Source organism: Colius striatus, chromosome 1 (assembly GCF_028858725.1).
Source record: "Colius striatus isolate bColStr4 chromosome 1, bColStr4.1.hap1, whole genome shotgun sequence".
NCBI lineage: Eukaryota > Metazoa > Chordata > Aves > Coliiformes > Coliidae > Colius > Colius striatus.
In genome coordinates this window covers 151,945,638-151,967,449 of record NC_084759.1, presented here as the reverse complement: position 1 = coordinate 151,967,449, position 21,812 = coordinate 151,945,638, and the positions used below count along the sequence as shown (strand labels likewise).

At 41.6% G+C, this 21,812-nt stretch overlaps 1 protein-coding gene across 2 annotated transcripts in view; it reads left to right on the top strand.

Moving 5' to 3' along the window:
- The first annotated feature begins 580 nt into the window (after nucleotides 1-580).
- Nucleotides 581-21,812, top strand: part of MYH9 (myosin heavy chain 9) — a 73,701-nt gene continuing 52,469 nt past the window's right edge. The window contains exons 1-2 of one of the 2 annotated variants that reach the window (XM_062011982.1): nucleotides 581-753; nucleotides 15,971-16,323. In XM_062011982.1, coding sequence (XP_061867966.1) covers nucleotides 15,991-16,323 — 333 coding nt within the window. In that variant the 5' untranslated portion in view covers nucleotides 581-753; nucleotides 15,971-15,990. The remainder of the gene's footprint in view (nucleotides 754-15,970; nucleotides 16,324-21,812) is intronic. The other variant, XM_062011975.1, reaches the window with a different exon arrangement.

Genomic DNA, 21,812 nt, shown 5'->3' with positions numbered 1-21,812 from the left:
AGGCTGAGGTCGCCCTCGTCGCTGCGACCCCCATGGCCGGGCAGAGGCCCTGCGCAGTGCCAGCGAGGCAGCGCTTCCGGAGGGGCCGAGGCCGCCCGCGGGCCGCCGCTGCCCGCCCGACGCGGGGCATTGTGGGGCGGGGCTGGCCTGGCACGGCCTGGCGCGGGGGGTTGTGGGAGCGGCTTGGCACGGCTCGACCCGGGGGGGTTGAAAAAGGGGCACGGGGGGGGGGGGGGGGGGGGCAGTGAGGAGCGGCCAGTCCCGGGGCCAGCGGGTGGAGGCCGGGGCGTGCCGCCCGTGCCCTCGGTATGAGCCGCCGCTACCGCGTCGTTCCGCGCCCCGCCCGAGCAGCAGCAGGAGCGGAGCGGGGCCGGCGGGGGGCGGAGCTCCGCGCGCGCCCGGGCGTTGCTAACGGCAGAGGGCGCGAGGCACCGCCCCCTTCCTCAACTTCCTCAAGCCCTCGCCTCCGCCCCGCGGGCGGCTTCTATTGGCGGCGGCGGCCGTCAGCGCTCCGCAGCCGGCGCCGCCATTGGCCGGCGGGGGCAGCGGGGGGCGTGCCGGCGGCGCTGCTGGGCCGCGGCGGCTCCTCCCGGCCGGGCGCCTCGCAGTGCCGGTGCGCGAGAGGCGGTCGCGGTGCCTGCGGTGGAGCCGGCAGCGTGAGGACGACACTCTTGCGCCGTGAGGAGAGCAGCAGCAGCCGCCTCGGCCGCGGCGTTTCCCTTCCTCCGCCGTTGCCGGGCTCAGGTGAAGCCGGTAGGGTGGGGCGGTGGGCGCGAGTGGCCCCGGGTTACGTCCCCGCTCCCTGGCGCCGCGCTTTCCTTCTCGAGGGTTTCGCGCCTCTTTTGTCCGGCCGGGGCGACAGGGTACCGCTCCCTCGCTGCTCTCCTTTGCGTTACCCGGCGGGAGGCAGGCGGTGAGCAGCCCGCCTGGGCTCCGACCTGCTGTGCCTGGGGTGCTCCACGCCCTCCCCCTCTCCTCCGGGGGCGTTTGTGCCGCCGCGCCGTGCGCCGCACCGGTTGCATTATGCTCAGGGAGTTGCCTCCCTCCTCCCTCCCCGCCCTGCTAACTGGCCTTCTCGGAGGTGAGGAGGCGTTTATTCGCGCTCTTTTTTGCGGACCGACCTCGCTTCCCTTCCCTCCGGTGCGTCGTGTCCATGTCCTCCCCCTCGCCCCTTCCCATTCCCCTCTCGCGTTCAAGTGTCCATCCTTTGAAAGTAACGGGTAGGGGAGAATAGGACCGTTTGGCAGCTGTCAGGGCTGCAGCCTGAGTCACAGGCTGACAATCCTCCTGCAGACATTGCAATGGGCTTGGCTTCCGCCCTCAGATCTCGACTTCCTCGTTCGGTTTGGTCTGTACAGTGAAGCCAGGAGAGAGGGAGGAGGGAGTGACAGGGCAAGATGAAGCTTGCAGTAAAAACTCCTGTAGATAGCTTATGCTTTCAGTCATCACCTCCAACCGAGTAGGAAAAGTTCTCCGGCTTTTAGTGATATCGTTACCAACCTGTCTGCAGTAGGTGTGGAAAGTAACAAGTTTCATAGCCCCTGAGGATGGTGTGTGCCCAATGGGCTTAATAAGAATTGCATCTCATTTGCTTAAACACAGGGTGAAGTGAATTTTAAAGTGATAACGTGCTTCTGGTGGGTTGTTTCAGAAGTAAACTGCATTGGTTGGGAAGCTCTTCACAGCTCCTTTTCCTTCCTCCTTTTTCTTCCCTCTTGAAACACTATTTGTGCTCTTCATCTTTCTTTTCCCATAGGTTTTTCTTCTCTATCCTGTGTGATGATGTCCTGAGTCACACTCAGTCAGAGTGGACTAAGAACCCAAGTGTTGTTTGTTACTTTTTTTTTTTAGTTGGGCAGGTCTGTCTTAAAAAGAGTAATCTCTCAAGAAATGTTGAAGAAATTTCCGTGTCAGACTTGAAGAGATATTGTAGGTGGACTTTGGCCAGCAGACTATGATTTCTGTGCCTCTGCCCAACACTATAAAGAAATATAAGTTAATTTGCATGGACACTGTTGAACCATGGCTCGAAAGATTAAATTACACATCTTTGACTCTTGTATACATCTCCCGTTTTAACACTAGAGTAACAGCACTTTAATCAGTTACTGCTTGTGTAAAGATGCTTTTGAAATTAGTCACTAGGTAACAATGTGACTAAGTTCAGTTCTCCGTGGCATTCCACTAAAAATGGCAAATCATGGTGCAGATAGGTATTGACTCATAGGTGCACTGTCTGCAACCCTAGTGCTCTCTCCCAAAGTTTAAATGAGATAAGCAAATGTTTTTGTTAACTAGAAAGTGGTAATGAGGGGAAAGCAATTGATAAATGTAAGTGGAGTTGCCTTTAGCACAAAAGAGTTTTGAAGTTGTTAATCACAATTGCCAAAACTGTATAAACACAAGATTGTGCTGCTAATCTGACCTTGTAAAAATAACTAGAGTGAAATCATGCAGCAGTTCTGTGATACTCCATGTCAGGTGGAACTGTTTAAATTGACCCGTTCTCCTTCTCGATAGCTTTATTTGTTGCATTTCTTCGTAGTGTGTGCACTGCCTTTCCGGAGGTGGACAGGTAAAATCTTCTATAACTCTTGAGGTAGCTGCAGAATTGCTAGTAGTTCATACAAATGGGGGTCTGAACTTCCCACATTTACTGACCTGGAACCTCGAAGTGAGTATGACCAGCACCAAGCTGGTGAGTTCTGTGGTTCTTTTAGAAATGTGGTGTCATCTCTTGGCTGTTTGACTTGTATAGGCAAGATCTGATTTGGGAAGAGACTTCGACCTCAGAGTTTGCACTGCTGTGTAGCATGTGGCTGTTCCTGCATAAACAGGAAGACTAAATTGTCAGGTTCAGTCTGTCCTAGAAGAATGGGTGTAGAAACTGAAAGCCTTTTATTGGACTTTGTTAGCATGGACTGTTAGGATCTTTCTAGCACAGTTCTGAGGTTATTTTTTTGTCTTTCAAGTTATTCTCATAAGACAAAAAGTTGCCAGAGTGGTATCTTCGTCTGAAGAAAAAAATAAAGAATATGCTTTTTTCATTATTTCCTTTAGGTGGACTTTGATATGCTTCAAAATGTTTTAAGATGACAAATAGGTGGTGAGAGTTACACCATAATCTTTTAAGTGAATCAATAATGAATGAGTAATAATAATACTTTTTTAAAAAAAGAAAATTACTTGCCCATCAAAGCTGTAGGAAGGAGATCAGAAGAATTTCTCAGGTAGGATGCTGAAATAAACTGTTATCCAAAACACTATTTTGATATTATGAAAACTTTTCAAGACTGTGTAGCAGGTGTTAGCTCTAATGCTCCTCTTTTGAGTTGAAAACTGTAGTGGAGTCAAATGCCACAGGTGCTTCAGTCTCTTTGCCACAGTACTTGGCACTGCAAACATTTCTACTACAGATGTGGAGACATTTATCACTGCAATAAACTGTCTTGAAAACTTCAACATCTTGGCAGGTCTTTGAAAATAGAGTACTAAATGTTTATAATTAATAATTCACAGGTTAGTCCCCTGTCAGACAATGTGAATCAACGTGGCTACTAACTACATGAATATATACTTCAGTTGTACTGGGAGATTGAAGTAGTCTGTCTACACCCAAAAAATCAGGTTTTGTTCTGTTAATCTCCAGGACACTGAACAGATGGGACGGGACACATGTCATAGGTATTGTGATTTCTGTGCTGATTCTTCTGAATCTTCTGCTTCTGCCACCATCCCTAGGCCTGTGTCTTGCCCAGATTTACATCACTTATGAATTGATGTGGCTACAGGAGGGTGAGGTTATAAGTGGGCCCACTGGAGGTACAGGAACCCATCTGGTTAAGGCAAGGTTTACTGAAAGGGGAAGTCAAAGTGAGGGTTGTCTTGTCCCCCACCCCATCCACTTTCTTGCATGGTAACTTCAGGTTATTGGGTAACATGCTGAAGCTAAAGTGCATTTTAGAGGCTCATAGTTAGTGTGCACATCTACTAAAAGATGTCCAAAATTTTAATCCTAAGCATATGATTTAATATGTTGGGGGTTTTTGTTCTTTTGGCTCAGTGATGCAATTGGTGCCCTCTAACATCCATTTTTGCCTTTGATTTCTCACACAAATATTAGTCTTTCTTTTTTTCTTAGTTTATAATTGAGGCACAGCTGTTTGCATGTTAAGTAGAGAAATTGTGTGCCTGATGTTAAGTCTTCTGTGGGTTGGAACAAAACTATAATAGCACAGGATTGCCTACAGCGGCATTGTTTTTGCTGGCAATTGCTTTAGCTTAATGGTGGCTTCGTGACCTTGTACCTTAAATTTCTTTTCAGTTTAAGCACACCGTAGTTCTAATTGAGTTTCCTAGTGTAGAAAGAGATGGAAACTAGCAACCTGATTTAAATAGAGTATGATGAGGCAAAAACACAAATGCAACTTCAGCCCTGGAAGCTAATGCAAATGGGTGTTGTCCAACTAAATGAAACGCATCAATTTACAAGTTCATCTTAATTATGGTTTATTCGCTTCACTTTTTTTTCTTTAGCGGCTGTGAGAACTTGTTCTGAGTACTTGAAGTAATAATCTCAACACTGATTTGTCTTGCAATTGTAGGGTCCTGTGGTGGCTTAATGCCTTCTGACCTCATTCCAGGCCAGTCGTGTTCAGTGTAATGGACTATTCCTTGTTTTCTGTTAATTGGCCCTTTGGCCTGTTACTGTTCAGCACAATACGTTGCGTTTCTGAGCATCGTCCAGAGTCTAAATGAATAGTAGTGCCGACAATTTCCAGTGATGGAAATGTGTTTGATTTTATTGTAGGATACTTATAAGTCATGTCCTCTTTAAACATAGCGAAGTGAAATTGTAAAATTGATCAAGGATACTTGTCTGCTGCAAATTATTTCTTATGGAAGTATTACAAGTGTATTGGTGGTGCATGCAGAGAAGTATAATGAAGTATAGCTCTGCATACTGTGGTTTGACTCCATGACCTCTTTATGCCTTCTACAGTTTTGTACCTAGGATTTGGATTCTGCTTATCTTCATGACTAGAAATTTCAATTTCTTCTAATGTATGTATTCTGACTCTACTGAGAGCGGTAAATAAAACCATATGGATGAGTGATTTCGGCAAATTCAAGCTAATAATTAATAAATGTTAACTGTATCATGAAGTCTCCTTAACTGATGAATGCTTCTATTCATCAAGAACTACCATTTTAATGAGTCTTAGCAGGAAATCCATTGTGATATATGCCTCAACACAGAACTGGAGTTCTGATTTGAATGAAAGCAGAGTAGGCGTTCAGACTTGTAAGAAAAGAGGTTTAGGGAAGTTTTACAACTCAACTTTAACAGTCCTTTGCAGTTAGACTTTTCGTTTTCCCTGTTGGACAGCTTCCTGTTTAAAATCTAAGATATAAAGCATGTTCTTGTAATAGTTTACTTCCCTTTTTATTGTTTGTAGTGATGATGAGAGCACATTCATCAGTGTTTTTCTTTTAAGGTCAAGACTTCACCAGTTCACTTGAATTTAGTCTCTTAGTCAACTTTGGAAGTGCAGTAGATTTGACTTTAACCAGTCAATTGTGGCTAACACTCAATCCAGCAAGTTTTACTGACATACTGAGACTTTATTTAAATACCCAAGGGAAAAAAAAGGAGAAACCTACAGCAAAATTTCAATTAAAAATGAGTTACAGTTGCTCCTATCTTCTTCTCCAAATATGAGCAAATAAAACAACTGTTGTATCAGTTTGTAGGTAAATTTTTAGTCAGTAAGCTCTTCTTGTCAGGGATTGATACACTGTATGTCTGCTTGCCAATTAATGCAAGTTAATGCAGTCTTGCTATGCTCATAATTGATTTCTTTTTCTTAAATTGGTAGTCTGTCTTGGGACTTAGACATATTTGAACAAATACAAGATGCTTAAATGTAAAAACTTGGCAACAGATACTGAACGTAAATCTGAAGTCAAACCAAACCAGTGAACTGGATGAGACAGTTCCTGGCTAAGCACTTGGAACTAGTTAGTTGATGAGGTCAATTGAACTTTGACAGATTTTCTTTTAATACAGACGAAGAAAAATACTCTCTGGCTTCTTTTTTGGCTATGTCATTCAGAGCTTCAAACAGAGAGAAAGGTATTGACATTTTTCTTTGGTCTGTTTTTCTTCCTTTTTTCGGGCGGTTGCAAGGGTGGGTAGCTGTGTTTTTCACAATTAGTGGAACGGATGAGAAGGGATGGATTGGACGTGAAGGTTTCTAGAGATAGGCAATTTAATTAATATGTTGCTGATAGCTGGCAACCATCTAGAAAATAATTTATGTATATAAAATATGTATAATATCTTTTTAGTTGTTTTTTCTTGTAAATATGTCAGGAGTAGTCCAAGAAAGAAATATTTTGTGATAATGGAATTTACTTTTTTTAGCAGACTATTACTTAATATATTCTCATACACATTGTTCAGATGTCTTTCTGTTGCTCAGAGTTAGAGATGTTTTATCTCTTTTTGTTATCAAGTGAAACGTATTCAGACTTCACGGAATTTTTATAATAAATAGATATGGAAATATGGATACAGGTATATGGTGACTATGTACAATAATTAAGTAATTGTCTGCTAGAATCTGTTACTCTATATGGTGACTGTGTACACTAAGTAATTGGTTACTTGGAACTGTTGTGTTCCAAATGGACGTGTGTCTGCTTACTGACAAAGGAAATTTCCTTTCTGAGAGCAGAATAAGTACAGAGTAAGATTTCTCCACAGGCACAAAACTCATCATGACTTAAGCTTGGTGACTTAAACCATTTCATTTGTTTTTTATCATCTGAGTTATATTGCGGTATGAATGTTTATAACAGATACTAAGGTCTTTGACCTTTTGTTACGCAGTAAATTATTCTGAATTGTTTTAATGGCCCTTCCCAAGTCAAAGTTTTCTGTAGGTGAACTTGAACTTGCAGTTTAATGCAGTATGTGATGGCAAACATAAAATGGGAACTCGGTTGTGATGAGGAAGATAAATTAGGACTAATATTTCTTTAAGAAGGGTATTGCTAATTTATTGGACAAACTGATGTAACTTCTAAAAATTACCAACACACTGTCTGGGTGGTGCTGGCATATATATGTGCACAGACAGTTTAACTTCCACTATGTAGAGGAAGATGATAGTCTTTTTACACAGCAAATTTTAAGGTGTTTTCCTAATGAGCAGAACTATATAGGTAACTTTTAGTTCTTTATTATTCCAAATACTTGATGTAGATTTAACTGATAAATATTGCCATGCTATATTATACCAATCCTATCAGGAAAAAGTATAACTGTAGTAATGGTTCAGCTCTCCATGTAGAGAAGGAGAAGAATATAATGGAATCATAGGATGTTTGGGGTTGGAAGGGCCTTTAAAGATCATCTTAAAGATCATCTGCCCCTCTGTCATGGGCAGGGACACCTTCCACCAGACCAGGTTGCTAAGAGGCCCATCCAGCCTGGCCTTGAACACTGCCAGGGATGAGGCATCCACAGTCTCTCTGGGCAGCATCTTAATTGTTTCACCACCACAGCACTGTAGTGTCTGTGGTTGTGGAAGGTGTTGTTAACTATGGTGGAAATGCTTGAAACAGTTCTGGTACTTCATAGTCAGTGTTTCTGCATGTTGTTTTTTACCCTGCTATTCTGGAAAGCAAAACTTTTGTTGGAAACTTCCACATGATATTTCCCTTCTCTTACTGGGACTGTGGAATGTCATTGTATGGCAGTCTCCTGTCTGAAAGGGATAGTTTTCTCTATTCCAGCATTATAGGAAAATAACTTTTTTAGAATAAAAAGAAAACTTTATATCGCATATAGCCATGACCGTAACAGTTCAGTCTAGTTTTGTACTTCAAGTGCCCTTGCTTTCACTCGTTTCAAATTGAAAGATGACTCCTTTCTTCTCCTTTAATACAAAAATCAGCACTTCAGGAGATGCAGACAGGATGGTATGGTTGGGTGAATTCTAAAATAAGAGATGCCTAATGCTGTTCCTTTTTAAAGACTGATATATTTGACATTTAGAGAAGAAAGTACAGGTCAAGAGAAGAACAAGCTAACCAGAAAACAAGCATGAGATGGAGGTGAACAGGTGAGGCAAGTGTTCCTTGTGCCCTCGGCTGCACTGGGGGCTTTCTCTAAAATTGGTTGTAGTGGGTAGCTAAGTTAGGAGCCGTGGAGCTCTGCAAGACCTGTACAGGGTAGTGTTGCATTCAGAATGTATCAAAGTTTTTCAGACCATCTTTAACTTGAAATTTATGCTTTGTGAGGTTGTTTTCAACCCAGCGTCCTGGAGCTTAAGGTTACATAGCTTTTCCTTCAGTGTAGGAGTTGCCGTTGTTCTCATTGTCCAGAAAGAGGATGTGTTTCTTCCTGCCCCTTACCTCTGAGTTCCTTCACAAACAGAGGTAGGTCCTCTCAATGAGTCCCTGTGTTATACCTGGAAGAATCGAGCGTCAAACCTAGACCCTGTAAAAGTAGTTGACTTTTCTGTGCCAGAGAAATTTTTGCCTGCCATTAATGGTGGAGAAGAACCTTTTGAAATAATAACAGGAGACAGAGCAGAAGGCTGACTGTACACAGATACAGTTTGACACAGTAGGTTGAGTGTCTAGAGAAACTTGTTTCCCTGATGCAATGTAGAAATAATCTTTTCGGAAAAGGTTTGCCAGATGTATTCCTACTGATTCTTGGTACTTTCTCTAATAGCTGCAAGAAAGTATCATCAATGCTGAGATAAAAGCAATTTCTCCGTTAACATAAGCAAAAATACTTGCTTATATAAGATAACTTTAGCCACATATATGCTAAATATTTTATCTATAAAAGAGGGAGCCGGAAACATATTTTTCTTCTCTGTATTTAGGTGTAATTGTTTTATTCCTTGTTCCCTGTTGCGATGAAATGAAACCTGGAGTTGACAGAGGTGATAGGAAGTGCTAACTGATTGAGAACCTTTTATTGGAAGAGCTACCTTATGCTTCAGTGTCCCAGAGACTTCTTGGCAGATACCTTTTTAGATTTAAATGAGAATATTAGGGAAGGGATGAAAAGTGACCCTGAGATAATAAGGACAGACTAAAACTTTGCATGCTCTTCCTCCCTCTCTCATGCAGTGTCCTTAGGGAATTCTACATGCCTGATCAGAACTTTTGCAGACCATTATGCCTTCTGAAAACAAGTTTTCCAGCAAAACAGCTTGAACAGCAGGGATGGGCTGCAGTTTTCTGAACTACAGCTGTCTCCTTAAGTGGGATTACTTTGCTGAGTGGTCACGAAGAATGTGTTTCCCCCCTGCCCCCCCCCACCCCTCCCGGAATGTTTTCCTTGTGGGCACACTGTCTCTAGAAAAGGAATTCTCTCCTCTGCTGAGAAGGCATGTGCTGTACCCGCACTAATGAGAAACAACAGTTGCAGAAAGTGCATTATGCAGGATTGTAAACTTTGAATATTTATTCAAAGTGAATGGGGTTGGGTGGCAGCCAGCCTAGCTTTGTCATGCTAAAGACCGGACTTGAAATCAACAGAAGGCTACCCTCCCCCTCCCTAAACTAGGGTTTGGTGTGTTTAAACAATGTGCACAGGCTTCATAGAACTGATTAACTTTACCGGGGCCATGTACATAGTAATGTGTCTTTGTGTCTCACTGAACTAGGAAGGTGCAATTAAAATAGGGGCAAGCACACCCTCCCTAGCATTAACTTAGGGAAGTTAATGGGCTGGCCATATTTGCCCATAACCTACAGTGGTTAATTTCTTTACAGTATGCAGTGTGGTTGCCCAAGATCATTTCTGTCCATGTATAGCCTGTGGTGAGGCCTTCGTTATCCCATTTTCCCGTGCTGATACCCAAAGCTAACCTCTTCAGATTGGCATTAATGTGTGTCACATCTACATGTGCTGAGCTTGTAGCTTCTCCCAGTCTTTCCATTCATGTGAACCCAGTGGAGAGAAATCGTGACTGTTAAGTGGCATCTAAGGACAGTGTCTTACTTGTATATATCTTTGTGACCTTTGTAATTTGCCATGGAAAGTCCCAGCTTCACAGAGCAAACCTCCTATGTCAGCTGTTACAGCAGAATATGAAAGTGCTGTTTCACACATACCGGAAAGTGGTGCTTGACAGCTGGTGAAGAAAGCTGGACATGCAGAAAGTGAGAAACATTTATTTCGTGCTCGCTGTTCTGAGAATGCATGCCACGTACTTTTAGGCCACCTGGAAGATGCAGAATACCATTCAGGTTCCTTCTGCTGTTTTATGTGTAGTCTGGTTGGTAATACAGGTATCATTTATACATTAGATAATTAGATTCCTCCTTCTTGATTCTTGGAGCCCTGTGAATACAGAGAAGGCACTTCAGTGCTCTACCTTGAGTTTAACTTACAGCAATAAACATGGTAACTGGCAAGTCTGGGCAGCACTACAGTCAAACTGAATATGCAACAATAATTGCCAGCAATCTGCATTCCAGTTGTGAAATAAATCTTTCAACAATGTCTTGTGTGCGTCAGACTGTGACTGGAGAGGAAAGCAGTGAACTACAGCAAGCCTAATAGTAGTCATTATGAATCCCAAATAAAGCTGAACTAGAAGAAGTGAGTCTTCTTTGGCATTCTGAACAAAAAGAGTAAGAGTAACTGCCTTCAGCCTGGTGGGGAGCTGCCTGTGAGGGAGTATGAATTGCCAACTTGTGTACTTGCCTGATGTTATATTTTATTTTCTAGCTGGGTAACTGAAATTCATGACTCGTGAGTTGACTGAAGCATCAAGAACTGGTGTGTCACAATATACTGAACTTGAGAAACAAGCAGATAGAACCAGTCCATCAGTTCAGCTTCCTGCCAGCTTTTCCCCTTCTCTTCCTCTCTTCCTCCCCTCCTAGCGAATTCAGACTTCAGTTTTTAGTTTCAAATTGGAACAGTTTGTGCTAACAAAGTTAGCAACTTTCTTTCCCATAAGCACCCTGGCACCTGAAGTGTCAGCCTAATGTGTCCTAAACCAATGAGATATGAAGAGTTTCTTGGTGAATAGTGTATGAATAGTTTCTTAGGGGAGTTGTAAGGAAGTTTTTTTGGTGGGTTAGGGTTTTTTATTTAAAATGTTGCTGGTTCACGCTCACTAGGCAGCCTGGCCACTAAAGTCTGCTTACTGTGTTTTCTAGCTGCACTTAATGCAACTGTTTCTGTTGATTTGATGAATTCAGCTGGCTGGGAAAGGTGAAATAGTTGAGTTTGCAAAAATAATGCGAGTATTAGCAGTTCAGATTGTATGCTTAATAAGGATTCCTGTCATATGAATGTTACTGAGCAAACTTGGCTTAAACCATTAGCTTCTTCTCAAAGTCAGATTTTTTTTTTTTAACAGGGAATCAAGTTGTCACCATGGACAATTTAGTTGTAACTGAAATGGGACTCTAAGTGACCGTTAGTGCTGTAATTTGCTGGTGTAAAAGTCTTGTCTTGTCTGTAGAAATGGTGTAGGTTCCTTTTGCTTTGTGAAAGAGTCCTGTCTTGTATGCTGTTTTCTAACAACCTGTTAAAGGTAAGCCAGATTGAATCAGCAAGTACACGTATCTGGCTATTTTATGATCTCTGTAGCCCAATATTTCACAAACTTCTCATAATTCATTAAAGTAGGAATGTAATTTGATTAAAGCTGTCTATTGCAATGTAACAATGCATCTTTGCTATTAATGAGACTAAAAAGAACAGTGTGGGAATCCCTACTGTAATGGTGGTTTGGATAATTCAAACTGGAAGTGCTTTCCTTACCTACCTAGTGCACCAATACTTGTTAGTAAGTGTGATGCTTTACCTGTTACCATTAATGCTCTTCTGAACATATTAATTCCATTTCTACTTCAGCTCTTACCTTGGTAGTTTAGCATAGCCCAAGCTCATCTTATTGGGCAGTGCCTCAGTCCCTGGAACAGTTCTGTGGCTGCGGACAGAGTAAACATTGCAGGGGGAAGGGGACAAATAGTTCTGACAAATAGTTCTGGCAAATTAAATTGCAAACAGACAGTGTTCTCTGCTTTCAGCAGTTGAAAAACACTGTAATCGAAGGAAGGGACCTTGTATCAGAAGCAGCTTTTAGACCTTTCCAAGCCAGACAAGGTGTTTGTTTCCAGGTTCTCGGGAATCACTTGATGCTTGAAGTGCCAAGAGGAGTGTATGGAGCGTCTCATAATCCAAGCCTTCAGGCTATGAAATTGTAGGAGGCTGAGGCAAACTTCTGTCCATATGATTGTATTCAAATGAAGGGTTTGGGTAATGCTGCCTCTGTTCAAAGGGAATGCATAGCATCTTAACTTAAAGCCAGTGTTCAGTTGGTTAATCTCAAAAGAATCTACAGGGAAGTATGTACATAAAGTGTTATTGACATTTTTTAAGGTTTTACTAGATATTTTTAACGTCTTGATCCCATCCTTTTTATGAGTGTATAAATTACTTTGCTTCCATCTGTCACTAACTGTATGGCATCTTTGTGGATACTATGTAGTTAGTTAAATGGCAAAAGAATGTCTTCTTGAACCTAAAATAATGGAAAACGAGCAACATTTGACTAGCCTGTTCCTCAGAGTGCTGTGAACCGCAATAATGGAGCATACTGAGTTAACAGGGAAGTGACTGTAGTATTTAATTTTTGGAAACAATACTAGGAAGGAGGTATTTAAACTCAAGGATTGTCTGTCTTCCTTCTGCATTTCTTGGTCGTCTTACCTATAGACTGGTGTTGCATCAAAAAGAATATTGTTAGCGGTATTCTCATCTGACAGTTGCACAATAGCCATGCAAAGATAAATGTCCTTACCCTACATAATTATCTACACCCAAAATGCAAACTACTAGACAAACAAATTGCTTCCTAATTTGTTCCTAAAGTGGTAACAGCTTGCCATTGGTTTGGAGTTGATGGGCTTACTTCCTTCACCACTTACAGGGTTTTTAGTAAAGTCCAGTGAAATGCAGCATAAGGTAGGACGATAAATACTGAGTCCATTAGATGGAACTCAGTGAATCTGATTCCTCTGGTACCGTTCTTGTGGAGAAGGCAAATTAACGGTTGGTTTGTGGCATTGCTGGTTTAGAGGCACTGTAGGTTAGAAGTCAGCCTTAAGTATAACACTAACACCACATTATCTTAGCATGATCCTGTGGGTTTTTAGTTCTACTACTTGATGATTCTGTTCTGGATCATATGAAGGCTAGTTTGAGATGGTGATTAACAAGATAGTTGATGCTGTAGTGCAATCAAGTAATTTTTCAAGTCTGTTTAAAGTTTGAGGTGCAGGCCATCTTTGAATCTCGTCACTAATCGGTAGTACTTCCATAAAACACCTTACTGTTTGAGATTTTAGAACAGTCATGTTAGGCTATTTCTCTTCTTAGTGCGGAAGTTGTTTTCAGTCCTGGGAATAAAAAGGGATAGATGCTATTGAGTGGTCCCCTTGCTGACTGAAGAATGCAGTCTTACTCTATATGACATAATTTGGGGTTCTCCTGTGAGGGGTTTGATTAACCTCTCAGTAGCTATCTCCTTAGTTCTCTTCAGATCTAGAGCTTGCTAGGCATACCCCTTGAAAGATTTCTTGTATCTTACATGTTTCTTTATCCAAAAAGAATTAAGTCCTTATCCTAGAATAAATCTCCAAGGTGTATTGAACACATACACCCTTAACAGTAGGGAGGTGAGGAATATGTTTCAGTGTAATGTAGGACGCTTCAGATGGCTGGTTACTTAGGATTCCTCAGGAAATGATGAAACTGAATTTAGCTGAAGCATACTGCCTCTGTGTCCTGCCTGATTATAGCCAAAAAAGGCAACTCGGTTAGATTCTGGGAGTTGCATAGGCAGGAAACTGTGTAATGGAGGGTAGAGACAGCTGTTGCCTTGCCAAACCTGATACAACTCTGAACACAATTGAATATTTCTTTCTTTTTTTTTTTTTTCTCTTTTCCCCTCCTTCCCTCCACTCCCTTTTTTTTAACCCTCTGACCACAATCTGCAGATGATACTCTGCCATGTCATGCACTCTTTATATTTCGTTGAATTGTCTTCTCTATTTTCTATATACTCTTGTCAAGCTAGATGTTGTAGAGTGGTCTTCTGGCTTTCTGTCAGCTCAGATTTTTCATGACAGCCTCCTGATTGGTGCATCTTATCTCTGCAACAAATCTTTTAATCGTGTAACCATTAAAATCTGTATTTTCGATAAAAATATGAAAAGTCAGAGGGGAGTAGGAGTTACTCTGAGAATTACCATAGTGGTGATTGAGTTGCAAGTGTCAGTGACCCTGTGGGGAAGGAAGGATGAAGTAAAGTGTGGGATAGCTGCTTGGCATATCCTGTAAAGCTTAAGACAGATTTTAAACTTAAGCTAAAGGAAGCGATTATTTATAGAGTAATTTTCTCTTTGTTTGCTAAAGAATTTTTGACTGTGACTGTACAGCTATCCATACAGTCTCTGGCACAAAGTTGCATACCACCTACAGTGATACATTTGTTGAAAGGAATTTCCCTACATGCTTACAAATGACTCGTGTGGGCATTTATGCCCATCATTATTGTAGCCGATGTTTTTCTGACTTCATTCACTGTTTGCTAATGCTGGGACTCAACATCTTTTGTTACCCTCGTGCACATTTTGGGAGTTGAACCGCTTCTGTCCAGCTTCCAGTACTTTTTTTTTTGTCTGCATTATCTATAGTCAGTCTCCACTTACTTGATTTGCAGACCAGTTTGTAGACATGGCTATGTTCTGTAGGAAAGTTAGCCCTGTAGATCCTGATGGCCTTCCATGACATGAATATTGATATTTTAATTTCCTGTTCTTTTGGTGATAAAGAGCCCTAGCTTCTGTCCAAGTTACGAAAAACATATATTCAGGACACTGGTATCTTTGTGAGGAAGAATCCAAGAAATAATGTTTATGGGACCTTGTAAAGAGGCTGCTGTTACATGGTTAATGAGCCTTGACGCATGCAGTCCTTTCTTCTGATTGAAAGGATTTCTGAGTGGCACCAATAAAACTGCTGCCTTATAAACTGGAAAATCCTTGGCGGTAGTGTTCTGGTTTTGATGGAACACTAAATCTAGGGTGCCATTTTCTGAGCATGCAGACTAACTCTCCCTATTGTAGGGATAGTACTCTCTCCTCTACTCGACTACAGCTTCATAGAAAGATCCCAGTAGAGGATTTTTGGCTGTAACATTTCCTGACCACAGGTTTATTCTGTTACTGTCTGAGAGGTATTTTACTACTGAACATTATCTCGAACAAGTTTAGTGGACGGGTGTTGCTACTAAGCTAGTAATGGAAAGTATTTAATATTGGTCTTAACTACTGCATCTCGTATTGTCTAGACTGGTATATGGCATTTCTAAGAAACTGTGATATTTTATTTGTAGCTTATCTGAACAAGAACATAGGACATTAAAGTATTGATTGAACATTTATGATTATATTTCTGAGCTAATATCTTACTAAGTAGAGCAGTGAAGGGCTAATCTTGACCTGAAAATTACTGCCATAGTATCTGATGCAATGAATATTGGCACATGTTACAAATTGTTTGGTGCTTGTCTCTTTAATGCACTTTCTCTTTTCTCCCAAAGAATGTCTTCCAAATGCTTAACGGTCAGTGTTTTGTTGTAGGGTTTTTTTAACTGCTTGGTAGTTTTTTGGGGTTTTGTTTTTTGTGTTTTGTTTTGGTTTTTTTTCATCTTGGCAAGCAAATGCTTGACCTTATTGGAAGCTTGACAACTTACCAGTGCTTACTAACATGAAATAGAGGAGGGGAAGGCATGCTTTGATGATCATGGACTCGGAGTACTTAGCATGTGCCTGTCTGCCTCTAGGAATGTGCAAGGCAACTATAGGCTTTAAAAAGATCTTTTTCTCCCCCTGCCCCCTTCTCTTTTCACAGGTCCCCAATTCTAAGCCACAATGTCGCAAAGAGATGCAGATAAGTACCTTTATGTGGACAAAAACATCATTAATAACCCTCTAACTCAGGCTGACTGGGCTGCCAAGAAGCTGGTATGGGTTCCTTCAGAAAAGAATGGGTTTGAGGCAGCCAGCCTCAAGGAAGAAGTAGGAGATGAGGCCATTGTGGAACTGGCAGAGAATGGGAAGAAAGTGAAAGTAAACAAGGATGACATCCAGAAGATGAATCCCCCCAAATTCTCTAAAGTGGAAGATATGGCAGAGCTGACGTGCCTGAATGAGGCTTCTGTGCTTCACAACCTGAAGGAGAGGTACTACTCAGGACTGATCTATGTAAGTAATCTTTTTCTATTGGGGTAAGGATTCTTGATGACACAGTATCTGAACTTACTGTAATCATGTTGCTTCTAAAATATGTATGTTAACCTTTCATTGTCCCTATTTGCAACTCATGTGATTTAGCTTCTTCGCTCTACTTAGAATTTTTTCACTAAACTATGCCAATCCCTCTCTAGTTAATGTTGAAGCTTTCAAGGAATGCTGTGGTAAATCTGCCTGTAACATTTTAATGTCTTCGTTTGCAGGATGTTTTGAATGCCATTTAACTTTCTTTTAGCAAGAAGTGACAGCGTTTAGAAAGTAGTAAACAGGGAGTCTGGTCTGAACTGAACCAAGTTATAATAAAACCAGTCCTAATATACCTAACATCTGACTTGCATTTTCCCATGTCTGGAGCTTCAGTGGGAAAGAATGCTAAAGCGAAGCTTTTTGTGTCACAAGAATTTTGGATCTCAGTGTCCTACTAGAGACATATGTGCCTGCATGTGCTTACAGATAGGAAATATTTTCTTTTCTTTCCACCCCAAAATGGACAAGAGCAGAGATTCCTGCTTCTTATTGCTGTGGAAATGACAAAGATACCATTTATGGGACCAACGGTCATATCCAGTGACGCATGCAGCAACTGCTTCATGGAACACCAAAAGCAATACATAGGGAGGAGAACTCGATCTGGTTCTTCAGTTCTCTTCTGTATTTTGCTTTTCATGTGGCCTCTGTTTAGCCAGCAGATGTTGGTCATGATAGCCTCTACTTTTTTTAATACTCTGCAGGCACAGAATGAATTATTAAATTCAGTGGTAATGTGAAATTTGGGTGCGGTGACTGGTTAAAACATGAACTAGTGTTTCTTGGTTTATTTATTCTCTTGCTAGCCTCTGCTTACAGAATTAAAATGGGATTTGCTGAAATGGAATCCTCAGGGATGTAGGAATGGTGGGTGTTCAGTATTTTCATGTACTATGAAACCTTCACAGTAAATTGGAAGATCTATTAAAATAAAATGTAATAAAGAATAAATTTCATATATAAATGTATATATGTTGTGGTTTAAGCCCAGATGGCAATAAAGCACTGCAGCCTGTTTCGTCACTCCTCTGCCTTTCTCTCAGCTGGGATGAGGAGCAGAAAATACAACGAAAGGCTCTTGGGTCAAGACAAGGACAGGGAGGGATCACACCAATTTGTGGTCACAGGCAAAACAGACTCAATTTTGTGGGGAATAAACAAAAATCAGTTTAATCTGTTACCAATACAATCAAAGTAGGATGGTGTGAGACAACCCAATCTTTAAAATGCATTCCCCCCAGCGCACCCCTCCCTTCTTCCCCGGCTCAGCTTTACTCCCCCTGGCAGCCATACAGGAGGATGAGGAATGAGAGTTGCAGTCAGTTTGTCATAATTGTCTCAGCTGCTCCTTCCTTGGGGGAGGAGGGCTCATTACATTCTTCTTGTGCTCAAGCATGAGATCCTTTCCATGGCAGGTAGTCCTCCACAAATTTCCTTGCCTTGAGCCTTTCCTATGGGCTGCAGTCCTTTCCTAAGAGGCTGCGTGTGCTTCTAGCAGTTGTGATCTCCTTTGGGTGCAGCGAACTGCTCTGGCATGAGGTCCTCTGCTGGCTGCAGGTGGAGCTTGGCTCCACTATTAACCTCCATGGGTTGCAGGAGAACAGCCTGACATCTCACCAGGGGATGCTGGCAGCCTCTCCTCTAGGCCACTCCTCCTCTTTCTTCACCCTCTTCTTGCTGTCTGAATGCTTATTTCTCTGACATCCCACTCCTCCCTCCACTGCAGTTTTTCCCTTAAGTATATTCTCACAGATACACTACCACTATCCCTGATTGATTGGCTCAGGCTTGGCCAGAGGTGGGTCTGACTTGGAGCTGGAGAAGCTTCTAGCAGCTTCTCCCAGAAGCTACCCCTCTCCTCTGCTACAAAAACCCCACCACACAAACCCAATACAGTATATTAATACAGACCTTGAAGAAAATCTGTCTAGAATTCCTACCTCCCCTGCACACACCCTTTTTTGTGCTGCCAAAATCCAAAAGCTGCCTGTCATCTCAGATGGAGGAGCAACACCAGTAAAAACTCGATGCAATTATCTATCTGTATGTTTTGGGTTTGTTGTTTGTTTTGGTTTTTTTTTAAAGGTTGCTACTTTGCCATGCTTCTCTCCTAGGCATATAGTCTTTTATGCAGTCATGTGACAAGGCAAGCTATAGATGGTCTCTTCTGCCCTAATAGGGACTGGTGGTATCTGACACAACATATCAGGAATTAACCCCGACTGTCCGTCTTGGGTGGAAATCTATGTTGGACCGTCACCTTCTAAGTTAAGGAGCATGAGCACAAGCTAGAAGCTCTGGCTAATGCTGCAACCACTACCACTGCTCTTCTGCAGTGACACTAGGGTATATGGACAACTGTTGCAGAAATTATCAGAGGCCATCTGAAGGGGGCAAAGCTGATATAAATGTAGCCTGACTCCCACACCATGATGTCAAAGTTTCAAGCACTAATGTGGCTGGAGATTGGTGCAGTTAATTATCCTGTACAGCCATTAACTCCTTTGCCTGTCGGTCAACATTTATTCTCAGAAGGGAGAATGTTGGTGCTGAGATGAAATAGGATGTGCAAGATCATGTGTAACACTTTTAGAACAGGAAACATTGCTAGCTTATGTAGTAAGTTGTTGAAAATAATTCACTATTTCAAAGACTGTTGCACACTGTGCAATGGACTGTTTCACATCTCTTGCAAGATATCCTCTGAAATTTCAGACATAGTCTGTGACTGTAATACACTGAGTTCTTCTAATTGGATTGTAAGAAGTATTAAAAAATCTCCACACCCTTCACCTAAGTAAACCTGGCATAGTAATTCTCTGTTATAGAATCTCAAGTCTTGCCAAAACTGTTCCTGTGCACTTGTGAAATGCAGTGATCTCACCTGTCAGCAGTTCTCAGCAAGTCAGGAGATTAACACAAAGGCTTAAAATACTTTAATTGGGGTAGCTGTTAGTTGGTCATTAATCCTCTTGAAGAAAGAGAATACATGCAATGTATCTCTAGAGTAAATATCTCTGGAAAGATCATAAGTATAATTTGCTTCTGCTCTTGTCCTTTCTCTCTACGAGTAGAGCTGTGTATTTTCGTGGCTTTTTGCTTTTCTTTCTTTTTAACTTTTTTGTCTACCTGTCCTGTGAAAGGAAGTCATGGCTCATGCAGACAAATTTTGAGCAGGGAGTGTCAAATATTTCAAGAACTAAGAGTCTGTCACCAATTACTTGTTTCTATGTGGTGGCTGTTTCTTCACTGAGATGACTCGCTAAAAGAGTGGCTTTCATGTTAACCTTATTTCTAATCAGAATGCTTTATCAGAAGATCATTTTCAGCTACTGTGTTGTTTACCTGAACTGCATTGTTTGTATTCAGTGTGAAAGTCAAAATTCAGCTTCATATCTTCCAGTTATTTCATTGAAGTTAACAGTTCTGGAAAATGAGCTCTCTGATGCTGTCAGCTTTGTGCCATGCTACAGATGGTCCTTTCAGCTCTTCAGAGACGAGTTAGAAAAATAAAAGTAGTTCCAGTTTGGCCTGTGTGTCAGTTGAAATAGTTAGCAAAAGGTAATGCCAGAATTCTATTTTGAGATAGTAATGTCTGAAACAAAGTACAGATTTCCAAGCCAGCTAGGCTTATAATAGATTAGCCTTTCAGTTGGAGCCTTGGGTTCAACTCAAGGATTTATGCATATAAGTCTTTACTTGTGCTCTAATAAGACAAAGATGGCTTATGGCTTCTCTGTGGTAGGGCTGGCAGCTTCTGCTTAGTATAATTCAACTTGCTGCCTACCGAAAACGCTGTCAGTGTGCTTGACCAGCAGTCCTGTTGTGGCTTGGTGGTCTCGCTGAGTTGCATATCCTAGCCATGATTAGTTGTTCTCTTTATTAGACAAAAATATCACCTCTCACATCTGTCTGAGATCATTATACTGCAAGGAAACTTCCCTTAGGTATTTCTCCTGGCAACCAGAATACTGGAAGGAGGTGATGGCTCCTTCCTGCATACCTACTTCATGGCTTCATCACTCTAATTGAAATTAATGTCTTCCGTTTTCTAAACTGCTGCTCTCATCTGTAAGATTGCTTCAGACCATTAAACTATTCTTACTTGAAAAGTTACAATTCTAATTTGTCAGCAAACGTGACCATAAAAAGTCACACAAATACAAACAAAAAGCCCTTTACATTCCTTGTGGAACAGCCACAGTACTTGCTACTACTTTTCTTTTGCTCTCACTTCTGATTCTCCCAGAGCAGTGAACATGCATTTAGTTTTATTAATGTCTTCAAAGGAGAGGCAGGCTTGTTCTGTGGCGTGAGTTACAGTTTTATTGGGAGGAGGCAGATCAGGGACTATATAGGGCATCTTCTTCTGATTACTACATGCACATGGGATTTGAGGCAAGATGGCTGCTAATGCAGACAGCTCAAACTGTCAGTCTAGGGAGTTTTTGATTACTTGTTTCTAAAACTCTGGAATGACAGCTTTTCTTGTAACAGTTCAGTTGATTCCAGTGTCCATTCTTTTCATTATTTTTTTTCAGTATAAGAAAAAGATGTATGGCATTTACAGTGAACATGCTACTCTTGAGTTGACTGCTTTCTACTTCTTGGTCCTACTCTGTCTTCCACTAATGTAGTCAAAGGACAGGAAAGCATGACCCAGTCAGCTGCTTTTCTGTGCTATCCAAGTACTACCTGACATGATGGAGAAACTACTGCTGAGACAAAAGCAACTAGCATTGCCAAGTTGGTTTCTGCAAACTCAATCTGTTCCTTTCATGCACTACTTCAAACCTAGCCTGACTAGAATATCTTACTGAAGCTTAGCTTCCTGGAACTTTAAAAGTCCTACATTAAAAGGTTTTTAGCCACCTTTCATCCTTTCCCAATTTAGAAATGGATTTAATGGTTTTTGTAAGCTATTGAAATATTCCTCAAATTACAACAACAAAAAAGTAGGTGTACAAACATATCCCAGTAGTGCATACCAAGGTATGGAAAAAGAACCTTAAATACCTATAAAAATGTTGCTCTCTAGGGAACATAAGGTGAGAGCTGTATCTGAATCTGCTACCTATAAAAGTGGGCTGATGACTTAATGTTTAGCCAGCACAGAGAATATTTGGATATGACTATCCAAATAGTAGATGCCATTTCCACCCTTCTGATCACTGTAGTCTAATCCTTACCTTTATCTAGCTAAAGAGACTAAATCTGATTAAGTACTCTCTGTGCTCCTTGTGGAGAACTCTTTACTACTAGGAAGCACTCTTCATTGAGCAAACAACAGAAGAGATAGTAGCAATAGAAGTAAAATGTACTCTCTTCTGGTAGCATTGCAAGATGTTGTAGAAAGCTGCTCCTCTCCAGATGTTTCAAACATCTGCCTCTAAAATTGACAAGGAACTAGGGTA